The 23,877-nt window shown below is 40.3% G+C and overlaps 5 protein-coding genes across 5 annotated transcripts in view; 4 read left to right on the forward strand and 1 right to left on the reverse strand.

Annotated features, from left to right (window-relative positions):
* Window positions 1-1,457, forward strand: part of LOC128740994 (uncharacterized) — a 157,076-nt gene extending 155,619 nt beyond the window's left edge. The window contains exons 11-13 of the mRNA XM_053836605.1: window positions 252-506; window positions 722-927; window positions 988-1,457. Of these exons, the coding sequence (XP_053692580.1) occupies window positions 252-506; window positions 722-927; window positions 988-1,438 (912 nt within the window). The 3' untranslated portion in view covers window positions 1,439-1,457. The remainder of the gene's footprint in view (window positions 1-251; window positions 507-721; window positions 928-987) is intronic.
* Window positions 1,458-2,774: 1,317 nt separating this feature from the next.
* Window positions 2,775-3,584, forward strand: LOC128746190 (uncharacterized protein K02A2.6-like). The gene has a single exon (XM_053843234.1). It carries the CDS (start codon window positions 2,775-2,777, stop codon window positions 3,582-3,584), a length of 810 nt encoding a protein of 269 aa, XP_053699209.1.
* Window positions 3,585-5,885: 2,301 nt separating this feature from the next.
* LOC128732879 (lysosomal aspartic protease) lies at window positions 5,886-8,048 on the forward strand. The gene is made up of 5 exons (XM_053826305.1): window positions 5,886-5,998; window positions 6,200-6,272; window positions 6,667-6,796; window positions 6,858-6,981; window positions 7,047-8,048. Exons 2-5 carry the CDS (start codon window positions 6,208-6,210, stop codon window positions 7,889-7,891), a joined length of 1,164 nt encoding a protein of 387 aa, XP_053682280.1. The 5' UTR covers window positions 5,886-5,998; window positions 6,200-6,207; the 3' UTR covers window positions 7,892-8,048.
* A 4,404-nt stretch (window positions 8,049-12,452) lies between these two features.
* LOC128741836 (tRNA (cytosine(38)-C(5))-methyltransferase) lies at window positions 12,453-13,563 on the forward strand. The gene is made up of 2 exons (XM_053837924.1): window positions 12,453-12,562; window positions 12,626-13,563. Exons 1-2 carry the CDS (start codon window positions 12,460-12,462, stop codon window positions 13,561-13,563), a joined length of 1,041 nt encoding a protein of 346 aa, XP_053693899.1. The 5' UTR covers window positions 12,453-12,459.
* A 200-nt stretch (window positions 13,564-13,763) lies between these two features.
* On the reverse strand, window positions 13,764-15,865 carry LOC128741842 (histone H3.3A). The gene is made up of 3 exons (XM_053837938.1): window positions 15,754-15,865; window positions 14,668-14,973; window positions 13,764-14,598 (listed from the first exon to the last, which is right to left on the reverse strand). The coding sequence occupies exons 2-3, from the start codon at window positions 14,947-14,949 to the stop codon at window positions 14,470-14,472; spliced, it is 411 nt and encodes a 136-aa protein (XP_053693913.1). The 5' UTR covers window positions 14,950-14,973; window positions 15,754-15,865; the 3' UTR covers window positions 13,764-14,469.
* Window positions 15,866-23,877: the final 8,012 nt, after the last annotated feature.

A 23,877-nucleotide genomic window follows, 5' to 3' on the forward strand; every position in this document is an offset into this window, starting at 1 on the left:
CTATGATCAGACGTTTTCCAAATTGTTTCAGTTCATCAGATACCGCGGATTTAGGATAATTTAATAGTTCAATCTATCTGTTCGTGATTTTTCCGACGTTCCTAGATTCCAGAATTTTTATTGCAAAAGTGGAGAGTGTTTTTGCAAATACACCTCTAAATGACCTGAAATTTAAACCAGATATTACTGAGTTATTTTACTTCAAGAAAATTGACCAAACTCACTTGGCTTTTATTGCTTCGCATTCACAGCTTCGCCGGACCGATAAGATGCTCTCGAAGACATTCTCGGCGCCCACCCGCAGCATGAGTATGCAGTGCCTCTCCTCCACTAACGAACAGTTCCTGTCGCAGAAGACCGACCTGATTGCCGAGCTGAAAATGTCCAAAGACATCGCCGGCGTCAAGAAGATGAAGGTCGAACGAGCCAAACTGGAAGACAGACAAGCCACCGAAGTGTACTCCGAGGTGACGCGGCAATTTACCGCCGCGAACTACGTAGATCAGGTACGTATAGATGACACAATCGCACACGCCCACACAGCTCATTTGATTGATCATTATTGTATGCAAAAGTAGCAAACTGTTTGCACCGCAGGCCTTGCACTAGATCGCTTTCATTCACCATTTGCTCTGCATTTCTTCTCTCTTTCTTTCACGCATTCCGCATCGTCTGTACTGTATACGCTGCACCGTTACGTGCTTATCATTCAACTGATAAGTTATTCCAGGTACCGGAACGTGACCACGCCGGAAACATCATTCCGGATTGGAAACGACAGATGCTCGCCAAGAAGGCAGCCGAAAAGGCCAAGAAAGAGTTTGAAGACAGACTTGCTCGGGAAGCGGAAGACCGACGATTGTCGGCCATACCTAAATGGAAGCGGGACCTGATGGCACGAAAAGAAGAAGCGGAAAGCAAGCTCAAGTAAGTAAACTAAAAAAATTAAGTTTACAGGGAACCCATTCTAAATGAATATTATTTCAGATCCTCGATCTACACCCCCCGCGTGGAAGAACACCAGCGTCGGACGGATACGTGGCGTTCGCGAATGTCTCAAAGGGCGATGTCGATCGACAACATTAGCTTCACGTCGCCGACCGAGGACTCTCATGTGGGCTCCCGTTTCAATAAGGAAAACAACCACAACAATCAGCAGAGTGGCACGAACGGTGCCACCAGCAATGGAGTACATGTCAACGGCAACAACACCCATAGCAACAATAGTAGCAATACCAACAACGTAAACGGAAGCACCGCCGGAAGCAACCATCCGAGTGTTCGCGGTTCGATTGAAAATATCAATAGCAAGAATGAATACCATCAAAATAGTAGTGCACATTCGAATGGTAACGATGATGATGATGAAAGTGAACAGATTATACCATGGCGAGCTCACCTGCGGAAAACCAACAGCCGTCTTAGCTTGATTGGCTAGCCAAGCGCATGCTGTTATCTAGTGGAATAGTATATTGTATAAAAGTTCATTAATCTGTTATAAATATGCAGCGTTTATTTTTATTTAGCTTATACAATAAACACATTTATGTAATTTTATCATTTGATGAATTTATTTAATTGAACTGCGGAAACGTTGCAAATCGAAATCCTGCCAAGATCAATAGCTTCGTATTATGATAAAATGCAGACGGGATAGACATTGTAAACAAAAATCAAAGATTTCGTTGCAATACTATTGTTAAGATTATTGTTAATCCACGTGAAGGAGCAACCCCTTTCGCTTACTGGAAAGAGCCTACTACTTAGCGCAAAAAAAGAAAAACTCGTTAATAAATGTGACACTTAGATAAAGCGAATGGCTACGTAACATTAAGAAACTATAATGTGATTAAACTGTTATTATTCTCTGCAAATAATCTAAACTAGGAAAAATGTTCTTAAAACTGCCAATGTGAAAAGAATCGGTAAAATGTTTTTTTTTCTGTAATATTATACATTCGTTAAATGCAGCATGCAGATGAATTTATTCAACTTACAAAAGTTAGAACTGCACTCATTACGAACAACTCGCCTCTCCAGGATTATTGTCAGCTCAGAAACGTACTCGAAATATGACGCGCAAACTTGATTGTAACCTGTACCCACAATATCGTATATGAAAAAAAAGTACACATGTAACGGGCCGAAACATGCCACGCCACATTACATTTCGAAATTAGCACATACACACACACAGCTCTTATTCGTTGAATAGTTATAACAAATATACAATGAGTAAAATATTATAAAATGTTTTATTGATTTCTTTTGAGAAAAATAGCTTTCAAAAACCAAGTGAGGATGTGTGTCCCTTGTCATAGAAGTTTCACTTTCTCATCCTCGAACAAAATAGTTGCTTTCTAAAATCACATCGACTTCCGTTGTCAGACTACCTAATTTATTCCATAAACAACTGATTTAATAATAATGCTCCTCCGGTATGGTCCCATAACTGCTCTCTTAGAGTTAGATTCCTGTTGAGTCCAAGAACTTACGCGGCCGTGATGGCATGACAAGCGATAAGCGATAGAATAATTGTCAGATTCAGTAGTCAGTATCTGAGTCAACAACTATTGCCGACCTGCAGAAAGAAGAAAGTTTTTACAACCAGTAGAATGGTCGAGAAAGTTCCAGAAGGATAACATTCAAATCTATCCAGGTTACTTCAACGTGAGAGTAGGCTCAAACGACGCGAACCTCGAACGCAATTCTATTATGCACCCCGACAACGAGCAACCAACACGGAGATATCAGCAAATGTCGTCATCGTCCAAATGTTACAGCAGCTCCAACAACAACAGGCAGTAACAAACCCGGTTCTCCAGCAACAGCAGCAGAGTTTTCTGCAACAGCAGGAAGCGTTTTTCCAGAGCGCGATGTCATCAGTCGACGTCAGTGTTCCTCCCAACTCAGAAGTCATTTTGGAATCACCAGCTGGTATTATTAAGGAGTTCCAGTTCGATCCTGAGAACCAGTGTACCTTTGTCGCCTGGTTAGCCCACTACGAGGACGTTTTCTCCAAGGATGCACAAAGACTGAACGACACTACAAACGTCAGATTGCTTCTGCGACGTCTAGGAGCCAAAGAACATTATCGGTACATGAGCTACATACTGCCAAAGACGCCCAATGATTGCAAGTTCGACGTCACGATCCAAAAGCTTACAACGTTGTCCGGAACGACTGAATTAACAGTAAAGAAACGGTACAGTACCCTCATCATCACTAAAGCCCCGACCAAAGACTACATCACTTTGACTTTTGAATGCCGGGTAAACGAAAAGCGCGTAGAATTTGAACTGGCGAAGATGTCCGAGCAACAATTCAAGTGCCTCATGTTTGTTTGCGGCATGAAGGGAGAGCGCTATACCGATGTGCGCGCTAGGCTGTTGGCGAAAATAGAAAGCAACGATAACGTCATCCTGGAGGCGATGATCGAAGAATGTCAGCAGCTGATTGATTTAAAAAATGATACGGCGATGATAGAAGGTCCATCAGATCAGGTGCAAGCAATCAAGAAAGGTGCACAGTATCTTAACAAGTTCCAGAAGCGATCGAGAGACCGGTGGAATCATTTGCCATAAAAGATGAAGAAAATACCAGCAATGCCGAGTTGGAACTGCGGTGCAATGCACTACTTAAAGCATTGCAGTTTTCGGAATCATCGATGCCGCGATTGTAGGCAGTTCGGCCGCAATGAGAGCTATTGCTCCAGTTTCGTCCAAGCCAGTGAAGCAGCGCAACGGAAGATATTCCACGAAAACCATCGTTTCCATCGGTTATGAAATGAGGGAGGCAACTAGGAAAAAGCACTCAACAGAGCCCCTATTCAGCGCCTCCACGTGGTCATACCTGGAAATACCCCGCTGGAATGACCTTCCTTAATCTGAACCCCGTTGGTATGAAAGCGTTCACATTAAAAACTGATCAAGCGTCATTTGACAGTTAACGGTTAAGTTGACCGGGCAAATTGAAAAAAAGCAAAAAACGTTTGCTCTTGCTCAGCTGCTTTGGCAATATATTGCAGATTGCAAAAATCCTCACATCGCGGTTATCTTGACTGTTGAGCGAAACCATCAAAAGATCACCGCAGTGCAGATTTCTTTAAATTAAATTAAATTACATGAAAATTTACTAAATCAATTGTTTTTCATCAAAACTATGCTGCAAAACTGTCATTTTGTAGAACTGCAAACCATAAAACCTAAATTTTAATATTGCGTTTATCTCGCGGTTATCTCCTGAGCGCGTTATCACCGCCGCTGCAGGCGGATTTTTCATAAACGCCGCAATAGCTCATATGCAACTTATTTCTCTCCAGCAATCAAAATAGACAAATTTTAGTTGATACTGTCGAGCCAATTTCCACTTCTACAATCTGGATGTTCAGAATTCGAGCGTATTCGACATGTTATCAAAACGTTTGTTTTCGTCAAATCAAAACAACAAGGTCATAGGGTGCGCGCCTTGCGCATATGTGAAAGTGAATAGAGTTACCAAATATTCAGATTAAAAATGAATTCGCCTAATCTGAACGAGGTGCTTTTCATATTAGCGGGGGTTGAGTGTATAATTGTTCATGAATCATTAAGAATGTTTAGAAAGTAGCTGGAAATGTGTTAACGTGATTGAGACTAATTGAATAAGTGAGTTGGTGGGATTCCTCTGCCCATTTAGAAAGTAGCATTAATAGTTGGTAGATTAGCACGATTTTTTTTGCTAGAAAAAAAATTTAAAATTCAGCGTCTAGCGTTCAGCATCGCAAGATACAGCCTGTATAGGAATACTACATAAGCGCGCCGCGAGTGAGTTCTACGCTATTTTTCATGCCATCTTGAAGATGTCAGTCATTTGAGTTGGAACCAATTAAGTCAATTCCCATGTGCTACGTAGACTCCAATAAGGACGTTCGACTGCGTTAATGGTATCACTCGAGACCGTCCTTATTGGAAACGTTCTTATTCGAAACCGCGTTATTCAGGGGATTGCTGTATGTGCAGGCAACAGTGGCGCAGAGTGTGTGGGATGGCGGCTATAATGAAGTAATTTGCGGTTTCGTCACTAAAGGCCCAAACACAATGCATACGGATTTTACTACGTTGCGGATATTTGACAGAAAACCCATGGAAAAACTGTCAAATTGCCGCAACGTAGTAAAATCCGTATGCATTGTGTCTGGGCCTTAACTGGAGGAGAGGATCCGTGAGTTTGATAATTGATGTTTTTGATATTATTCCTACTGTAAACAACCTCAGCGAGGACCCCAGCTAATGTCAAAAAATCTTGATATGTGTGCGTGGTGGAATACTTCACATTATAAGAGTAAGCCAGTTGGCACCGTGCCAACGGCTCCGGAATATGCCGCAGTTTATACGACCAAAATCATGTTTTGCATTTCATTTTGAAAATTAAAGTCTCTGTAGTCCTGTCCTAGGATTTCATATAAAAATGTGTAAATGTGACAATCCTGGCCTCTACCAGCTGATGCGCAAATAATATATCTGTGAATGTGAAAGGCATGAAGGTGAGAAAACCGGCAAACTGCGGGTTCAATGCTCAACTCTCACGTTCATCTCATTACTCACTGTTGACTGTTCTTCAGGTCACATGCAGTGATGCCACACTCTCTTCCACATTTAAACCATTCAAATCTTGATTTCTTAAAATTTTTTGCATCTGTGTTGGGAATACATATTAGCTCCTAAAACTATTATTACCGCTTTGAAGGTTTAGAAGATTTTAAAAATTGCACACTGTTTTACGCAGCGAAATTCGCGAAATAATCATGTATTTGAATAATATCTGTATAATAAAGTTTGAGAACAATTTTATAAAAGCAGGCAACTCTGTTAAATTTTTCAACTCATTGTTTTTAGTTTTTAGTCATCTCTCGAGACTTCATCGCTATCATTCTCAGTTTGATTTCTGAAGAAAGTGCTTTATTTCGGAAAGTTTGTACGTTGTAGGTAGTGCTTAGTCTATTTCAAGCATCTAGCAGGTAATATTTATTAGTAGGGATATGTGCATGATACGAGGTATTGATAGTTTGTAATTTTTTCATTTTTACGTATAAACAAAACAAAATGGTTACCACAAAGTCGTAATAAAATAGATTGTGATGGATTGCAACATATTTTCATTTCAGTACAACAAACATATAAAATGTTCTAATGAATTTTTTTTGTTTCGTTTTTGTCAGCCGAAAAGATGCTAATTAAATCAGTCGTCCTGATGGTATGCTTTGCCATCTTGGCACAAGCGGATTTTGTTAGGTAAGCAACTATGTCAATGCTACAGCATATTATAATCTGCTTAATTATCGGTGTAAAATGAACTGATTTTTACACAATACACACTGAAAAGCAAGTGCACATACACGATAGTATGCCAGTGACTCATTCACTCGGAAGATTTTTGTTTTAGTAGGGTTGTTAAAATGTCCTCATTTTGGGATTCACCGACAAAACCTTGAATGCGATAGATCGCGTCGTCTATAACTATTTTAATCTAATTTGTGTTTGTAAATATACTAGCAAAACAGCGAAAAATTACCCTTCACAGAGATTTGAATATTTTGAACATCCCACAAATTGTCGACGTCCGCAAAATTGATAAATTGAACGTAATGTCCTTTGTTTGAAACGAATTTATCTTCTGCCATTTCAGGGTACAGTTACACAAAACCGAAAGCGCTCGGCAGCACTTTCGTAATGTGGATACCGAAATTAGACAACTGCGTCTGAAGTACACCGCTGTGTCCGGGCCGGTTCCGGAACCGCTGTCCAACTATTTAGATGTAGGTATCACGAAACTTGCTCAAACTGATCACACTTTAATTTCAAATTTATCTTCGAAAGGCTCAATACTTCGGCGCAATTACAATTGGAACACCACCACAGAGTTTCAAGGTGGTATTTGATACCGGCTCGTCTAACCTTTGGGTGCCCTCGAAGGAATGCTCTTTTACCAATATCGCCTGCTGTAAGTCTCTCCGTTGGTTATCAATTCGACGAGTTATTTCAATAAATATTTTGATTATTTTGCAGTGATGCACAATAAATACAATGCCAAAAAGTCATCGACATTCGAGAAGAATGGAACGGCTTTCCACATTCAGTATGGATCGGGCAGCCTTTCAGGTTATCTATCGACTGATACCGTTGGACTGGGCGGTGTTGCGATCAAGAAGCAAACGTTTGCCGAAGCCATCAATGAACCTGGTCTGGTGTTCGTTGCGGCGAAATTCGATGGAATACTTGGCCTTGCATACAGCGCTATTGCGGTTGATGGGGTTGTGCCCGTCTTTTACAACATGTTCAATCAGGGATTGATCGATTCACCAGTCTTCTCCTTTTATTTGAACCGTGATCCCAGTGCTGCCGAGGGTGGAGAAATTATTTTCGGTGGTTCAGATTCCAATAAGTACACTGGAGACTTTACATACCTACAGGTAGATCGTAAAGCGTACTGGCAATTTAAAATGGATTCAGTTAAGGTTGGAGATGCTGAGTTTTGCAACAATGGCTGCGAAGCTATTGCCGATACCGGAACTAGTCTGATCGCTGGACCAGTTTCTGAGATTACCGCTATCAACAAGGCTATCGGAGGCACGCCTATTATTAACGGAGAATACATGGTAGACTGTTCCCTGATTCCGAAGTTACCAAAGATTGCGTTCGTTTTGGGTGGCAAAACTTTTGAGCTCGAAGGTGCCGATTATATATTGCGAGTTGCTCAAATGGGAAAAACAATTTGCTTGTCCGGCTTCATGGGCATTGACATCCCACCACCGAACGGACCTTTGTGGATTCTGGGTGATGTTTTCATTGGAAAGTACTACACCGAGTTCGACATGGGCAACGATCGCGTTGGATTTGCCACAGCTATTTAGAATGTGTTTCAAAACTGGTAAGCAAAGGTAGTATGCTTTAATCAAATTTCTAAATTCAGTTAACTGCACATTAGTCAGCTAGAAAACGAATGGTTTGATTATACGGATTACAAAAGTTAATGTTTATGAAAATAAAGCTGGAACCAAAACTGTTCAAGTTTTTAATATAATGTTAATTTTATTTGCCCTGCAAAATACTATTACAAAGATCCAGCGTAGCACAATAAAGCCCTCCCCTCACCTACGTTCCGCTATGACACATTCCAGCGTTACGGGACACCATGCCCACCACGTAAATCAGTTCCTATTTAACCTAATTCCTGGCATACATCTGGAAAGTAAAGTCCCCTTAGGTTACCAATTTTACAAGCTGTTTGCCAAAATTTGGTGACACAAGAACCAATTTACATAATAAAAATAGTTGCCAGTCATTGGAGTACGGGAACAAACCACGACAACCCAACATTCTGCCCCACAAAGAACATCGTGCCTTACAACCCCGTACGGAGGGTGTCCTCGGTACGCGATCTCCACGGTATTAAAGCTGGCTGAAGATCTCGCCCTCCCCCAGCATATACCTGCACAGTTGTCCATTTCTTAGGGATCTCGTTTCGTATGAATGCCTATTTTATCATTTCGGTAAGTTCCCGCTGCATGTTTTCTGAGCCGTACTTCAGCAGTTCAGGCTTGGCATACACTTTTCGCTTTGATTTTGCTCTTTTGATTACTGCTCCTCAGCCAAGCAGAATTTCAGAAAGTGTTATATGGGGCATTTGTAGAGCTTGTAATTATCTATAATAATGCTGAAGAAAGTGAAGTTGTATCTTTAGTATTTACAGCGCTGTAGGGCAGCAATGCCGTTGGTAGCAAAAAGAGCGCTCTTTTTGCTACCAAGAGGGTAGCAGCCTTATAGCGCCATAAATACAAAATGCACAGTAATGCTTACTTCAGCAATATTGAAGATAATAATAAATTCTACAAATGCCCCATACATCACTTTTTCAAATTTTGCTTGGCTGAGATGCAGTAATCAAAAGAGCAAAATCGAGCCGGAAAGTGTATGCCAAGCCTGCAGCAGTTCATTGTTTATGTTGTCTGTTCCAGGCGCGCTATTATTGCGTATTTTCCACATGGTTGCACATATTTTTTCTCAAGTTGCTTCTGGTCCTATCTCTCTGCCATCATCTTCCGGGAGAAACGTTACTTGAGAGTCTAAAGCACGAATCTTGAAGGCCACTGCTGTACACTTATGAATCGTCTCTTTCCCGTTTCTCTTTGTCGCTTATGGGTTTTGATGAATCTGAATGTTTTTGCCATTCGTGCTAGGTTATTCTCGTTTCCCACGTTCTCTAGAAATTTTTGGACTTTTTCTGCAAAGTGTGCTTCATAAGTTTTACGTTTGCAAACGCGCGCCATTCTGGCTATTTCTTTCAGCTCTTTGTTGTGCTTATCTGCGACGAGCTTTTGGTTTGCTAAGAAAGCCGCTTTACATGCACTTGTTCTGAGCGGGGTCGGTGTAGAGTTGTGCTTTTGCAATATTGTTGCGGCTGCTCCTGATATGGCAGTCTGTAAGCGGTCCCAGTTTTGCTCAACTGTTCGTTGCTCTATCTCGCTTCTTTCTAGGAGCTGGTCTAGCTTTTTCTGGTATTTGTCCCTTCTTCGTCTTTCAGCTTTTCCAAGTCTAGTTTCACTCTCTTTGTGCCGCATTGGCTCTTGTTCTATTTATGGGTATTTTGTTCAGCATTTGAAAGGATAGATTGTATTAGGGTTTCTGTTTTCCTTTTGTTTGAAAACACATTCCACCATTTTGTGGTCGCTGATCGGTGCCGGGTTGAAGTAAGCTCTAATAGGCGGTAGTTTTAGAAAATTCATTTTTTTCATGAGTATGTGGTCTATAATAGCTGGGCTGTACTTTTCCCATTTGACCAGGTTGTTTTAACCGACGGGGAGGAGCTGAAAGTGAGGTAATCTTTCATGTTGTGACTGAACGTGAAGTTCTTTAGCTCTATTCCGTTTGAGTTGCAGAAGCTGTGCTGTGGATTGTTTTAAATGATGCTCTTTTCCATCTCAGTGAGGTGTTGTGTTCCAAAGTGCGCGTTCATATCGTCAGCTATGATAATGTGTTTGCTTAGTGCCTTGGGCAGCGACAATATGTGTCTGGGCAGGTTCCCAAACTCACTGGTACTTATTCCTGCTATGCTTCATATGTATGTTGAGATGAATATCGTTTTTCTGTTGAAAATGTCAACCAGCAGTGCACACTTTTTTGCATCCGTGTACATTCCAAGATAGGAACTTGAAAGTTTCACAGAAATCCATTTTTATGTATAAGATGTGTACCATCACCGCTGCAATGGTCTCTTGTCAGCCCATTCACAAGAGTTGGCGAGTCTTTGTAGAAAACTATTTATTTTGACTTTGTCCGCGCTGCCCACGGTATAAGTAAGTGATGCCATGAAATCCTCAATGTTGTCTTCTATATACTCCATCATTTGCAAGCGGAGGTTACTCTTTCTCTATGTTGCTCTGAACTCGGTTCCATCTGATGGAATTGACATGTCAAGGCTGACAAAAAACAGTGGCCGTCACCTGGCATCCACTTAACGAGTGGTTGATGAGTTCGTATATTTAGGATCTCTGGTCACCGCCGCCGACAATAATACGAGTAAGCAGATCCAACAACGCATTCAAGCTGGAAATTGAGCCTCCGCAAGATGCTTCGATCAAGGAGCATTCGTCGCCGCACAAAGCTGACGATGTACAAAACACTAATCAGACCTGTAGTCCTCTACGGACTAGAGACAGTAACTTTGTCTACGGAAGACATACGTGCAATTGCCGTATTTGCACGAAAGATGTTCGGTACTATTTTTGGCGGAGTACAAACGGAGAGCGGATAGTGGCGGATGCGTATGAATCACGAGTTACAGGCACTACTTAGAGATTCCAATCGTACACCGGGCGAAAGTTGGGACCACGGTGTGCCGGCCATGTCTCTAGGCCGGGCGACTGTGCATTGAAATCCGTTCTACAATGGAGAGAAATTCTTGATACAACAAGAGCCACCCGGCTCTCGGTTGGTAAAGTAGTAGTAACCCGAATTTTGTGCCACCACGGAGGCATCCCAAGGTCAAATCTGAGGAAAACATGAAGAAAAAGTGGGTTTCCGTACAGAAGCTGTATCCAGTTGTTGTACAGAACCTAGGGTTGCCAAGTGGCCGGTTTTTGGCCGGCCCGACCGATTTTTCACCTGCAAAGCCGGTGGCCGGTCAATCCTGCAAAAAGGCCGGTTTTCCGACATAGGAAGCCGGATTGGTACTTATTAGCAATCCTGAGCAGTGGATCATTGAAAATAGCCATTTTTGCAGTGACAATACTTTGCTACATTAAATTGTACACCAGCACCAGAAGCAACTAGTTGTCTTCTAGTATCTTCAATAATTTGGTTTCGATTCCGACGACTACCTAAATAATAATTAACGCACATTACACATTTCAGGCAAATCCTCTAGTAATATGCTGCAACAACCCCCGCCCCAGTTTTTGAAGGCAGGACCAACCGGCCAGTTTTTGAAATTTTCGGACTTGGTAACCCTAACAGAACCTTATGAGTGGAGTTAAGCGTAAGTTGAAGTTGAATGAAATAAATATGCCAAAAGATGACCAATGGGTTATATTTTATTGTCTGAAAGTTTGAAAAAGATCGGTCAACTATGTAATTTTCAACAGCGTTTTTTCCGTGAAGCAATTTGAAGTGGGACACCCTTTACAGTGTCTTCTTCCTTGCTTTAGAAACCTTCCAACGAATCGACGGGTCTCAGCTCTCAGCAAATTCCTTCATGGAAGTAATTTTTTTTTAAAAATGCTTCGTTTGTAATGCATTTGTATTTAATACCCAACGTGGTTCGAAAATGAGACTTCCACCGCGTGCCGGAAGTCTCTAACAAATTAGTAAAACTATTTCTAAAAAAATGGTAAATATCCTACCTTTTAATTTGTTGCACAATCCCGGATGGCCGTTACCTGGAGTATTTTTATTCTTTTTAATGTATTTATTTACCTTTTTCACCGCACTACAATTTATGCAATCTGAATCAACGGAGCGAGACGCTACTTAGGATTTCAGCACCCGCAACGAACGTCTATTTTCACTCCACTTTCACCAAAACTGTATAAACTGCTGTCGTATTTTCATACTTATTTTACACAAAAATATTAATGATTTATACAAAACTGCATAACATGCAAAACTTACACATTTGAAATGGAATATGGAACGATCTTTTTGTATGTTTCATAAATAAATATTTATTGAATGAAAAACAAGCTCGAACGGCTCGAACTCAAATTTCGAATTACTGTCACATCTGGCAACTTTCTAAAGTTAAAAGGCTTATGCCTTTGTAGGGCTTTACTATGTTAAAGCCCTACAAAAGTATAAGCCTTCAAAATTCGAATCGAAGTGAACATTGCAATTGCAATGTTATTGTAAATACTCGTATTCAATAATATTCCATATTCGCATTTTTGAATTAAATTATAAATACTTTATTTATAGAATATTAATCATGGACAATAGTGAAATTCCACAAATTTCCTGCGAACAATTGAAAAGACATCGTGGTTTAGAATTATTCAGTGGAATAGGAGGAATGCATTATGCTCTTCGTCGTAAGTTGTTTTGCGTTATTTAATTGCCGGTTGATAAATACAAAATCTATTTTTTCACAACAGAGTCCGGTAAAACTTTCGAAGTCGTTGAAGCGATTGACATCAATCCGTTAGCGAACCAAATTTACAATCACAACTTTGGACGGGGTAAAGCGAAGAACAAAAATATTCTCGGTTTAACTTCTGACGCCGTCCGCCAGATGGATGTCAACGTGGTTTTGATGTCCCCACCGTGTCAGCCGTTTAGCCGCAACGGTAACTTCGGAGACGTTGCAGATCACCGGTCCGATCCGTTTGTTCACATTTGTGGCCTACTCGAGCATATGTCATCGGTTCAATTTATTCTTCTGGAAAATGTGAAAGGTTTCGAGCGTTCCAAGGCATGCGAGCTGTACAAGACGAAACTGGTGGCCGCTGGTTTCAATTACAGAGAATATATTTTATCACCCCATGCGTTCGGTGTCCCAAATACTCGACATCGTTACTATTGTGTAGCAAAGCGAGGGCACTTTAGAAGTGCTAGTCAAAATCAAATCATTACCGAACCCACTAAGGAGCACATACAGATGGCAAGGATGCTCAATGAACTCGTTGAAGATGATTCTCCACAGTTAGATAAATATTTGCTTAAAGATGATATTCTACAGAAGCGATTGGCCATAATGGACATCTGCACACCGGACTCGAGCAATTCAATGTGTTTCACTAAGGCTTACACGCACTATGCCGAGGGCACAGGATCGGTTTATAGCCCACTTCCAAGAGCACAATTTGATACCATCTACCGGCAAATGTTGATGAGCGTCGACGAAGAGGAACGACGTACCTTGCGCAGTCAGCTACGGCTGCGGTATTTTACCCCGAAGGAAGTCGCGAAACTAATGTGCTTTCCGGATGATTTCCGTTTTCCGCCGGAAACTACCGACCGGCAGTGCTATCGGGTGTTGGGGAACAGCATCAATGTGCTGGTCGTAAGTTCGTTGCTTGATGAGCTGGAATAAATTGAATAATTCCCAAATTGTTGTCTTTATTCTGAAGAAACAGCCAATTTTCATCCACCAGCATTTCAGAAATAGCTTCGTTTTACCAACGTGGATAGAACGTTCAACAAAACAAATATATTTTTCAGTCGAAGAACGAAAATTTTCTTGATCTTGTCATCAGAAGCCTATAGAAAGCGTCTCAAATTTGGATTCACTTGATTTATTCAATTTTGCAATATTTTTGCACGATTTTGGACAATGGCCAATGGTATCTATAATTTTATTCAAGGTCCTTGAACGGTTTATATTTTGATTGCTATACGAACAGAAGTAAACATAAATCAAAATTCTACAAGTTAAACATTTATAGTGTTTATTTCTTAGTTTATAAAAAAAATAATTGCATATCCATTTTGACCATTGTTTATGTGTATTATGAGTTTAAAATAATTTGAGTGTTTGGAAATGATTTCTTCTCGTCGTGATTGCCCTCCGACACATCCGTCTGGCTCCTGGACGGTTCAGGCGATACCGCATCTCCGTACGAGCCTTGAGAGGAACAAGTCTTCGATTTCCAAAACTACAAGTTTTTATTTTGATTACTTCACACACTTTCTTATCGACTACCTTACACTTCTAGCTGTTCGGTTGTAAATGAATTTTACTGTCACATTTAATGTAGACTAATCCTAAACTTTGTTTCCAGTAAATGTGTTCTACTCTGAATTGGAGTTAAACTAAAGCAAAATTAACAAAATTAAAGTAATGGATTCTGTTATGCGTTCATTGAAAACTGACGGCGAAAGTCGTTAGTCTTGATTCAAAACTTCCAATTGATGGAGATCCATCAATATCATATCGGACAGGATAAAAAGGGAGATGTTGATCGTATTAGGAGTTGTAAAAGATGTCTGCCACAGCTGTTTAAGCACGTTCGCCTCGAATACGGCGAGCTAACTGGATGTCTTTAGGCATAATTGTGACACGTTTCGCGTGGATAGCGCAAAGATTGGTGTCTTCGAATAAGCCGACCAGATAGGCTTCGCTGGCTTCCTGCAAAAGGTCCAGTAAATATCCATCAGATACGATACAACAAAACGTTAACTCGCAATATAATCATACCTGAAGAGCTCCGATGGCGGCCGATTGGAAACGAAGATCAGTTTTGAAATCTTGTGCAATTTCACGCACCAACCGCTGGAAGGGCAACTTGCGGATCAGCAACTCCGTCGACTTCTGGTACCGACGAATTTCACGCAAGGCCACTGTACCGGGACGGTAACGATGTGGCTTCTTTACACCACCGGTGGACGGGGCACTCTTACGGGCGGCCTTGGTGGCCAACTGTTTACGGGGAGCCTTACCTCCAGTAGATTTACGTGCGGTCTGCTTGGTACGAGCCATTACTCAAATTGTCCAAATACGAAACTGGAAAATATTTTTATGTTAGTTAACTTAAAGTTTGAAGAAAATAAAATATATCAATTTTGTTTTCATTTTAAAGTTCAACTAAAACACACTGTGGACTGCCACTTGCTATGGGCACAATCGCAATGTTACGAAATTACTACAAGCATCACGATGATTAATGCAACTCAATGGCAACAATATTATTCATTCTTATTCACTGATTTAGGTTGTTGATCCTTTGATCGCCTAATAAATTCAAACGATGCGTAATGCGCACCACCAACACACATGCATATTCTTTCCCAAAACAATGTCAATAAAGAGGTTGAGGGATGTCAACCTTTCGATGTGGCTCGGCCTTCGCCCCCGTTTTCCACGATGTCACGGAATTCAGTACAGTGAAAAATCCACAAAACTTTTAAATCCATAAAATTGATTTTCGCAACATTTTCACCCACAAAATGTTGAAACTGCGATATTTACACTTTGTTTACTGCCACTAATCGTCACTTGCTCGAAAAAAGCGGCAATTCTCAAGCTTTAAAACAAACACAGAAAGGCGAGAAAAAATTGGTATCCAAGCCACAAAATGGCGTCGTAAGTGGGAGCGATCGTAGCAAGGGCTCACTCAGAAAACTTTCGGCCAGTTCTGTTAGCAAACAGGTATTTGCATGTTTAGATTCGGCACCAAAACGGATTTTGATCACTTCCGGTAAACGCACCAGCAATAAACAATAGGCAGCAAAACACCACAAACCGGAATCTCACTTTTTAACACACAAATAAAGTCCAGCTTACCTTTTCACAAATTCCTAGTTCAAAGAATGAAGAGCGAAGAAAATTCACTACCACTTGTGCTGCCTTTACTAGAGTTAATGGCGGCAGTGGAGCTTTGCGACGACAGCGACGGTCGGAAAATCGATAGACTTTCAGTTCAGGTGTTGTTTCTTTCACGCCGATGTCAAGCAGTGCACAAGTGTTCTACCTGCTGTCCCGCTCTAACAGGTATGGGGTACAGTTTTTCCGCGGTAATATTGTTTGAGCAAGCTTTACGAGCTTTTCCATGCCACCAAAGAGAGTTTCTGTAGTTTGTGTTTGCGTGCGTGTGCGTGTGCGTGACGCCTGAGTATGCGTAGCTTTTTCGTGCAGTTTTCGAAACTGTAGAAAAGCTTTGGACAAGGGGTTTTTAACAGCAATGATTACCACGCACCTTTGAAAGAAAGTTACATATTTGATTACACTCAAGTCTTTTTTTACACGGGGGATACGTGCCGTGTAAAAAAAAAACCGTTTAAAAAAAAACCGCGTTAATTCAAAAATTGTTGTAAAAAAAATCCGTGTTAAATCGAAAATTGTTGTAAAAAAAACCGTGTTAATTCAAAAATTGTTGTAAAAAAACCGTGTTAATTCCAAAATCGTCGTAAAAATGTAAAATCTTGTGTCAGTACCATGAAGCATAAAATGTACGAATTCCTTTCGTTGTTTTCTACCACGAAACAGTTTCGTACAGTCTTAAATGAATTTACGTGTAATTAGATTCGAAGTTTTGTGTTCGTACTACCAAAAAAGTGGTAGTAGGAACACAAAACTGTGTTATTTGTCACAGTTGCATAATGCATTATTCAATTATTGGTAGCAAACAACCCGCTACTACCCCAAGTCGCTGGTCGAACCACTGGGGACTTCCGGGGTGGATACTCACGATCTCTTTTCTCTTGGCTAGCTCGATCTAGAGGGAGAGAGACTCCTTTTCGAGGTCGGCTTTCTGACACCGATTAGGGACACACGGCAGCTTAGAAAGAACTTTCAATTTAGATGATGATTTTTATTTAACCTAACTTACAATGTGTGAGTATATCGGGGCCGGCCGGCTGCTGCTACTGGATCTGTGGAGGGGAAATCACTCGATCTACGAGCGGCTGCTACTGGAGCTGGCTGATGCTTTCGGGGAAGGCTGCTGCTTGCGGGGAACGCTGGCTGCCTTCGGCGTTGGCTGATTCGTTCGGCTTGAGCTACTGCTGGCGGGGAACGCTTCCGCTCTCGGGGGAGCGACTGGTACTAATCGAGCAGATATGCTATAGCTATGCGCGTCGAGCTTTTCGGGTAGTAGGTTGCTTTTCCTTTCCGTAATCGACGAAAGAGTCCTGGATAGTTTTTTGTTGATTGAACACTATTTTTTATTATTAATAATGTGAGTGTGTTTTAGGGGGTTCGTAATATCCATTCCCTCTGACCTACGTTGTTCTGCGCTATTCTATTCTGGGAATGTACGTATTAGACGTAGCATGTCTTGGTACTTCATATACTGGCTTTTTTTTAGAAAATTTCCGAACGATATACAAACATTATAATTTAAAAACCATCGAAAAAATACTGTGTAAATTCAGAAAACATAAATATCGCGCTGAAAAACCGTGTTAATTCAAAAAATCGTTTAAAAAAAACCGTGTTAATTCAAAAAACCGTTTAAAAAAAAACCGCGTTAATTCAAAAAATATCATAAAAAAAACCGTGTTAATTCAAAAATTGTAAAAAAAAACCGTGTAAAAAGAGACTTGAGTGTACTTTACTCAAGGGGTTTCCAGTAAGGAGTATAATTGCGTAGTAATCAGAGATTACTTTTGTAATTAGTTACGAAATAATTAGGTAATCAATGGTAATCAGCATAGTAATCAATGTTAATCTTAAGTAATCATTGGTAATCATAAATAATTAATTTATAGTAATCACAACAGATTGATTACCGATAATCTGAGGTAATCAGTAAAGTAATCAAAACTAACTTTTTTCAAAGGTGCGTAGTAATCATTGCTGTTGGAACCCCCTTACGTTTTCTGCAAATTTGTGCGAGATACCATGATGGGTATCATGGATGAAACAAAGAGCAGAGATGCCAGAAATGAAGACGTGCCTTCGTTTTGAAGACAAAAAAATGAAATTTCTTCACTTGAAGACATTTCTTCACCATGCAGTTTAAATGGGCGGAAAGCCGTAGGAAGACAAATGAAGACATTTTTCCTTGATTCGTGAAGACGTGAATCACCTGGCATCCCTGTTTCAGAGTAATCAGAGATGACTAGAGAGCCTCAGAGAGCCGCCAACTTAGACCGAAAATTCCCAAGGGGTTTCCAACAGCAATGATTACTACGCACCTTTGAAAAAAGTTACTTTTGATTACTTTACTGATTACCGGTAATCAATCCGTTGTGATTACTATAAATTAATTATTTATGATTACCAATGATTACTTAAGATTAACATTGATTACCATGCTGATTACCATTGATTACCTAATTATTTCGTAACTAATTACAAAAGTAATCTCTGATTACTACGCAATTATACTCCTTACTGGAAACCCCTTGAGTAAAGTAATCAAATATGTAACTTTCTTTCAAAGGTGCGTGGTAATCATTGCTGTTAAAAACCCCTTGTCCAAAGCTTTTCTACAGTTTCGAAAACTTTGAGTTTTGATTACTTTACTGATTACCTCTGATTACCACTAATCAATCTCTTGTGATTACTATAAATTAATTATGATTACCAATGATTACTTAAGATTGTCATTGATTACTCTTCTGATTACCATTGATTACCTAATTAATTCGTAAATGATTACAAAAGTAATCTCTGATTACTACGCACTTATACGCCTTACTGGAAACCCCTTGAAAATTCCAATAGAGTATTTTACGTGACGTTTAATACCATATGTTTTTTGTTTGTTTATGATCTTGACACTTACTGGTAACGACAACATGTATACTAGTAAAAGAGAGACAGAAATATATTTGGTTTTGATGTCACAAATTCTCTGAAAATTGCTTACGCGACTCCGTGTAAGTGTGAGCGGGTACCAGAAGTGTTTCCTTCTTCTTCTTCTTCATAACAATGTAAACAACAACAAACTGCACTGCTCGAATATAAACCATAAACTGTCGTCGTAAACAGCCTTATAAACCTTTGCACGGTGCCTAACCACAGAGAACAGATTAACAAGCTCGAAGGAAGTAATCATTTTTTTGTGTGTAAAATCTGTCGGTAGCGCCCTCCAGAAATAGTTTGCCAAACGCATCAAAAAATATCAATGTACCTTTATCAATATTACTTTGTACTGGAGTTACATAGTAGCGATGGCAGCGACATCAAGATTTATAGCGAATTCATAAATTAACCTGGCTCAGGTCGATAAGCACTCAGTTTTAATCGAAGTGCTTTCAAAGCGTTCATAAATTAACCGAGATTGCATTTCGGTTAAACTGGCAGCATTCAGTTTGAAGCGCAGGTTAAAACTGTCTAGCATTACGGTTTACGGGTCGATCTGTCAATCTGCCCGTATCGTTCATAAATTTCGGGTTCCAGTTAGCACGAACCCAGGTTAATTTATGAATTCGCTATTAGTTTGCCACTTACTGTTCGAGGGGTGCTCCATCGTAGGATTACTCGTTGATTACATAAAAACTTTTTACACACTTTTCGTCAATTACCTGGTAGTCTGTTCTCTGTGATATAAGTGCGTAGTATAGTCAGAGGTTACTTTTGTAATCATTTACGAATTAATTAGGTAATAAATGGTAATCAGTAGAGTAATCAATGATAAACTTAAGTAATCATTGGTAATCACGATTAATTTATAGTAATCACAAGAGATTGATTACTGGTAATCAGAGTTAATCAGTAAAGTAATCACAAGTAACTTTATTCAAAGCTGGGTAGTAATCATTGCTGTTGGAAACCCCTTGACTTTACTGATTACCTCTGACTACCATTAATTTTTGGTTATCATCCTTTTGTGGTTACTGAAAATTAATCATAATTACCAATGATTGCATAAGATTATCATTGATTACTATTCCGATTTCTATTGATCACCTAATTAATTCGTATATGATTACAAAAGTCATCTCTAGAGAGCCTTAGGCCCCGTACAGAGTGCACGCGACAGTGACGCGACATGCGTATTTTTTTATGCGTTTGGCAAATTATTTCTGGAGGGCGCTGCTGGCAGATTTTATACACAAAAAACCGATTACTTTCTTCGAGCCTGTTAATCTGTTCTCTGTGGCACTTCATCGCTATGTTTCACTCGACTGCCTCGACAGGGTTTTCAGTCGCTGTCACTTACTGCAGCTCGATATACAGGTCACTAGGTCACTAGGGTGGAAAACCCAAAGCAACAATCGCGCGCTGCGGTGTTGTCATGTTGCAAAACATCCTTTTTTTAAAAATGAGTGGATTTTGGTTGGACGATAGAATTAACGCGAGTGTCTCGTCTGTTTGTCTGTGATTTGCACTTACCTTAGCGTAGATAAACAAGTTTCTTCCAATATTTCACTATCTAATATCATGACAATTAAAAAGGTTAATCAAAATCTGTTTTTTATTTCAGCTTTTTTCAAAAATGTTTGGAGTTTGACAGCGATTTTATTTTTCATCACTTTTTTATGCAGCGCCTCCAAGCGAGAGATAGCTTGTCAAAAACGCCTAAATCGAGCCACAGACAGACATATGAGCAAAAAATCCTCACTTCATTGAAATGAAAACCGTAGTATCTCGACCATTTCCCTGAAAATGTTTCCTTTCGAAAGTACCATGTTTTCATTTTTCCAGGGTACCTGTACAAGCAACATGTTCTCAGTCAATTTTACTACCTTTCATGATAAAGTCTGGTATTTTTGACCACGATTCTGTTATTTTTACTATGCATCGTGGATCGTGGTTACGGCATAACAGAAATCTTTTAGCCAAAATATAGTCACAGAGAACAGACATCCAAGCGAAAGGTCCCCACTTGGATAAAACTTATGTCAAATTACAGCCTGAATTCGTTAATTGGGCCACGACTGCACTCCAGCAGATTCGCTAATTGGGCCGACTGACAGTTGTTAGAAATTTCTAAACTCGAAAATTCCATACAATTTTGACATTCAGGTTGTCACATAGCCCAATTAGCGAACACCCAATTAACGAACCGCCCAATTAACGAACCACCAATTAACGAAACTTTGCTGTAGTTGGGAAACTATAGTGATGGTGTCGCCAAAGGCGTATAAAATTCTACACTAATCTCACAACAGCTAGCTTCTGGCGCTAACATAACGCCTATAGTCCATATTTACTAGCGCCAGAGGAGCCAAAGGTTGTCAGTGTGCAAATCAAAAGAATCATTTAGTTGGGAAACTATAGTGGTGGTGACGCTAGCATATTAGGTGATTTTAATTTGAAATTTTATCTAAGAATTCTCGAAAAATTTGTTCCTGAATGGATGTCTGTTCTCTGTGATATAGTGGTGCACTTTTAAGGTCTATTTCTATACTTTTCTATTTTTCACCTACCCCCAACTTCTGTAAATTTATTTCATGCGATTAGGATAGACCACATAAAAAACTCTAGCTATCACATACCGCTGCTGGATTTGAACTCGAGCGTAACGCGTTGCAAGCCTTTCCTGACCCATTGCACCATCTCTGAAGTCACAAATAACGTGAATTTTGCCAATGAGTTTTTCATAAGTATAAGTTCTCTTTGGGGTTGTTGTAAGTGGCGCTTTTTGACGAAAAAAGGGGAATTCCCCATAAAAAATACTTGCTACTTCGAGAGATACTCCTGTTGCTATTTGATATTTGGGAATGTCGATCATAGATGGTGCTAGTGTTCAGGCTAAATGTGAGGCACGATTATTTTTGTTGATTTTTCTTCCAAAAGTAATGTCTGTTTGACTTTGATAATAGTATAGTAAAGCCTGCCCCTATTAAATAGTGCTGATGGCATACTTTTTGCTCCTGTATGAGGAAATCATATCTAGTTCCTTTGAGAGAAAATAAGTAGTCATTAATTTTTCGTAGGAAAGCTCAAATTCGGAAGCAGTTTTTGGACCCAAAACAGGGGTTCTGTTTTCAAAAATGTCTTTAGAGAGAATATGAACAGAATCTTTGTTTCAAACAAAAAAAAAAACAAAAAAAAAAGAAAAAGAAGACAAAATTTTATTTTTTCAGCCATCTTTTTTTCTTCTTTTTCGTTTTTCTTAAGCAGTATTTCGTTTACATAGCTCAAAAGTTATAAAAGTCTTTGTCAAGCAACTACCAACAGAACAAAAAAAAGTTTGTTCCAATACGTTGTGTAGTTTCTGAGAAAAAGGTACATAAAGTTTGAAAATCATGGTTTTTCAGGAGCGGTGTTCTATTCCGTCGAGGTTGTTTCACGCCGCACTGGAACGCTTATGTGTATGATCGTTTTTCGGCCACTTCCCGTGGTCGGATCATTGCAAAATTAGTATCAAAATAAACGGAAAAGACTTTAGACTCAAAATCTGAAATAAAAATATAATGGATTTTTGAAAAATTTTAGTCGTTTATGTCCTTTAATTGCAGGTCCACTTAAGAGCCCGCACTCTGCTGGATTGTTGATTGAAAATTGTTTGAAATTTCAGTTGGGAATTTAAGTCCTATCGCAAGCAACAATTCTAGACTTACTTACTTACTTATGTGTCCATGTCCGCCGGTCCGTCAGAACAAAGTGATGAAATCAGAGATCTCCACTGCTGACGGTAACCCGCCATGGCTTTTATCTGTCGGCAGGACAGGTTCTCGTCTGCAGCCCGGATGTCGTTTGCTAAGATGCGTCGCCATGAGCCTCTGGGACTGCCTTTTCTGCGCTGTCCTTGTGGATTCCAGTCGAGTGCTTCTTTGCAGACCTCGTTCGCTCCTTTCCTCGAGGTGTGTCCGATCCACTTCCACCTACGTTCACGAATTTCTGTGCCTATCGGCCGTTGATGACGACCTGCAGTTTTCGCGTTGTCTCCGCGAAGACGCACCACGTTTTGCAGGCATACAGCAGTACGGATTTAACGTTTGAATAAAAGATTCGGATTTTCGTACGTAGAGTGATCTGGTTTGAGCGCCAAATGTTGCGCAGACCTTCAAGGGCACCCCTGGCCTTCCTGATCCGTGTGGCTATATCACACTTGGTACCACCATCGGGCGTTGTCTGGCTACCAAGATATTGAAAGGCGTCTACCTGGTCAACTTGTCCCATTTCTGTACGGTTGGTGGAATTGTCAGTGTTCACTACTATAGACTACATTGACGCTACATTGACTGTGAGACCTGCTGCCTGGGAGCTCTTCGAGAGGTCATCCAACTTGCTCTGCATATCGTTTCGGCGTTGTGTGAGCAAGACAATGTTGTCGGCTAGGTCGAGGTCATTTAGCTGCTCCATCGTTAGAGGATTCCAAGGCAATCTTCGATTTGGTCTACTGTCAATTGCTACAACTAATATCTCATCTATAACGATGAGAAACAGAAACGGTGATAAAATGCAGCCCTGTCTCACGCCAGCAGTAACCCTTATGGGGTCGGACAAGACGCCGTCGTGCAAAACCTTGCACGAGAACGCCTCGTACTGAGCCTCGATGAGATGGACTAGCTTATCTGGAACTCCTCTACGCCTAAGTGCGCCCCAGATGTTTTCGTGGTTGATTTGGTCGAACGCCTTTTCGAAGTCAACGAACACCAGCAGAAGAGAGTCTTGCAATGTGTTGATCTGCTTCAATATAATGCGGAGCGTTGTGATATGATCTACTCATGATCGGCCAGCACGGAATCCAGCTTGCTGCCACCGGAGAGTAGCGTCGATCTTCTGCTGGATCCGGTTGTGGACTACCTTACAGAGTACTTTGAGAGTAATACAGAGCAACGTAATGCCACGCCAGTTACCGCATTCAGTTAGGTCTCCTTTCTTAGGGACTTTGACCAATATTCACAACAAAAACAATTCTAGAGCCACTTGATTTTACTCGAATTTTATAAAGGTGATTAATATACACATTTATTCACCTTATTGAAAAGTATTCATCAAATTAGAAACTCATTATAATATTCATTACCTGAAAGGCAGCAAATTCTCATAAATCAGCAAAATTAC

The sequence above is a fragment of the Sabethes cyaneus genome, chromosome 1, assembly GCF_943734655.1.
Source record: "Sabethes cyaneus chromosome 1, idSabCyanKW18_F2, whole genome shotgun sequence".
In the NCBI taxonomy this organism is placed as follows: domain Eukaryota; kingdom Metazoa; phylum Arthropoda; class Insecta; order Diptera; family Culicidae; genus Sabethes; species Sabethes cyaneus.

Excerpts from the sequence above, each read along its gene's own strand:
- LOC128746190 (XM_053843234.1), top strand. The coding sequence starts at position 2,775 with ATGTTACAGCAGCTCCAACAACAACAGGCAGTAACAAACCCGGTTCTC.
- LOC128732879 (XM_053826305.1), top strand. The coding sequence starts at position 6,208 with ATGCTAATTAAATCAGTCGTCCTGATGGTATGCTTTGCCATCTTGGCA. Across the intron at positions 6,797-6,857 it reads CGCTGTCCAACTATTTAGAT|GCTCAATACTTCGGCGCAAT; the intron begins GTAGGTATCACG and ends TATCTTCGAAAG. Across the intron at positions 6,982-7,046 it reads TTTTACCAATATCGCCTGCT|TGATGCACAATAAATACAAT; the intron begins GTAAGTCTCTCC and ends ATTATTTTGCAG.
- LOC128741836 (XM_053837924.1), top strand. The coding sequence starts at position 12,460 with ATGGACAATAGTGAAATTCCACAAATTTCCTGCGAACAATTGAAAAGA. Across the intron at positions 12,563-12,625 it reads AATGCATTATGCTCTTCGTC|AGTCCGGTAAAACTTTCGAA; the intron begins GTAAGTTGTTTT and ends TTTTCACAACAG.
- LOC128741842 (XM_053837938.1), bottom strand. The coding sequence starts at position 14,949 with ATGGCTCGTACCAAGCAGACCGCACGTAAATCTACTGGAGGTAAGGCT. Across the intron at positions 14,599-14,667 it reads CCGCCATCGGAGCTCTTCAG|GAAGCCAGCGAAGCCTATCT; the intron begins GTATGATTATAT and ends GACCTTTTGCAG.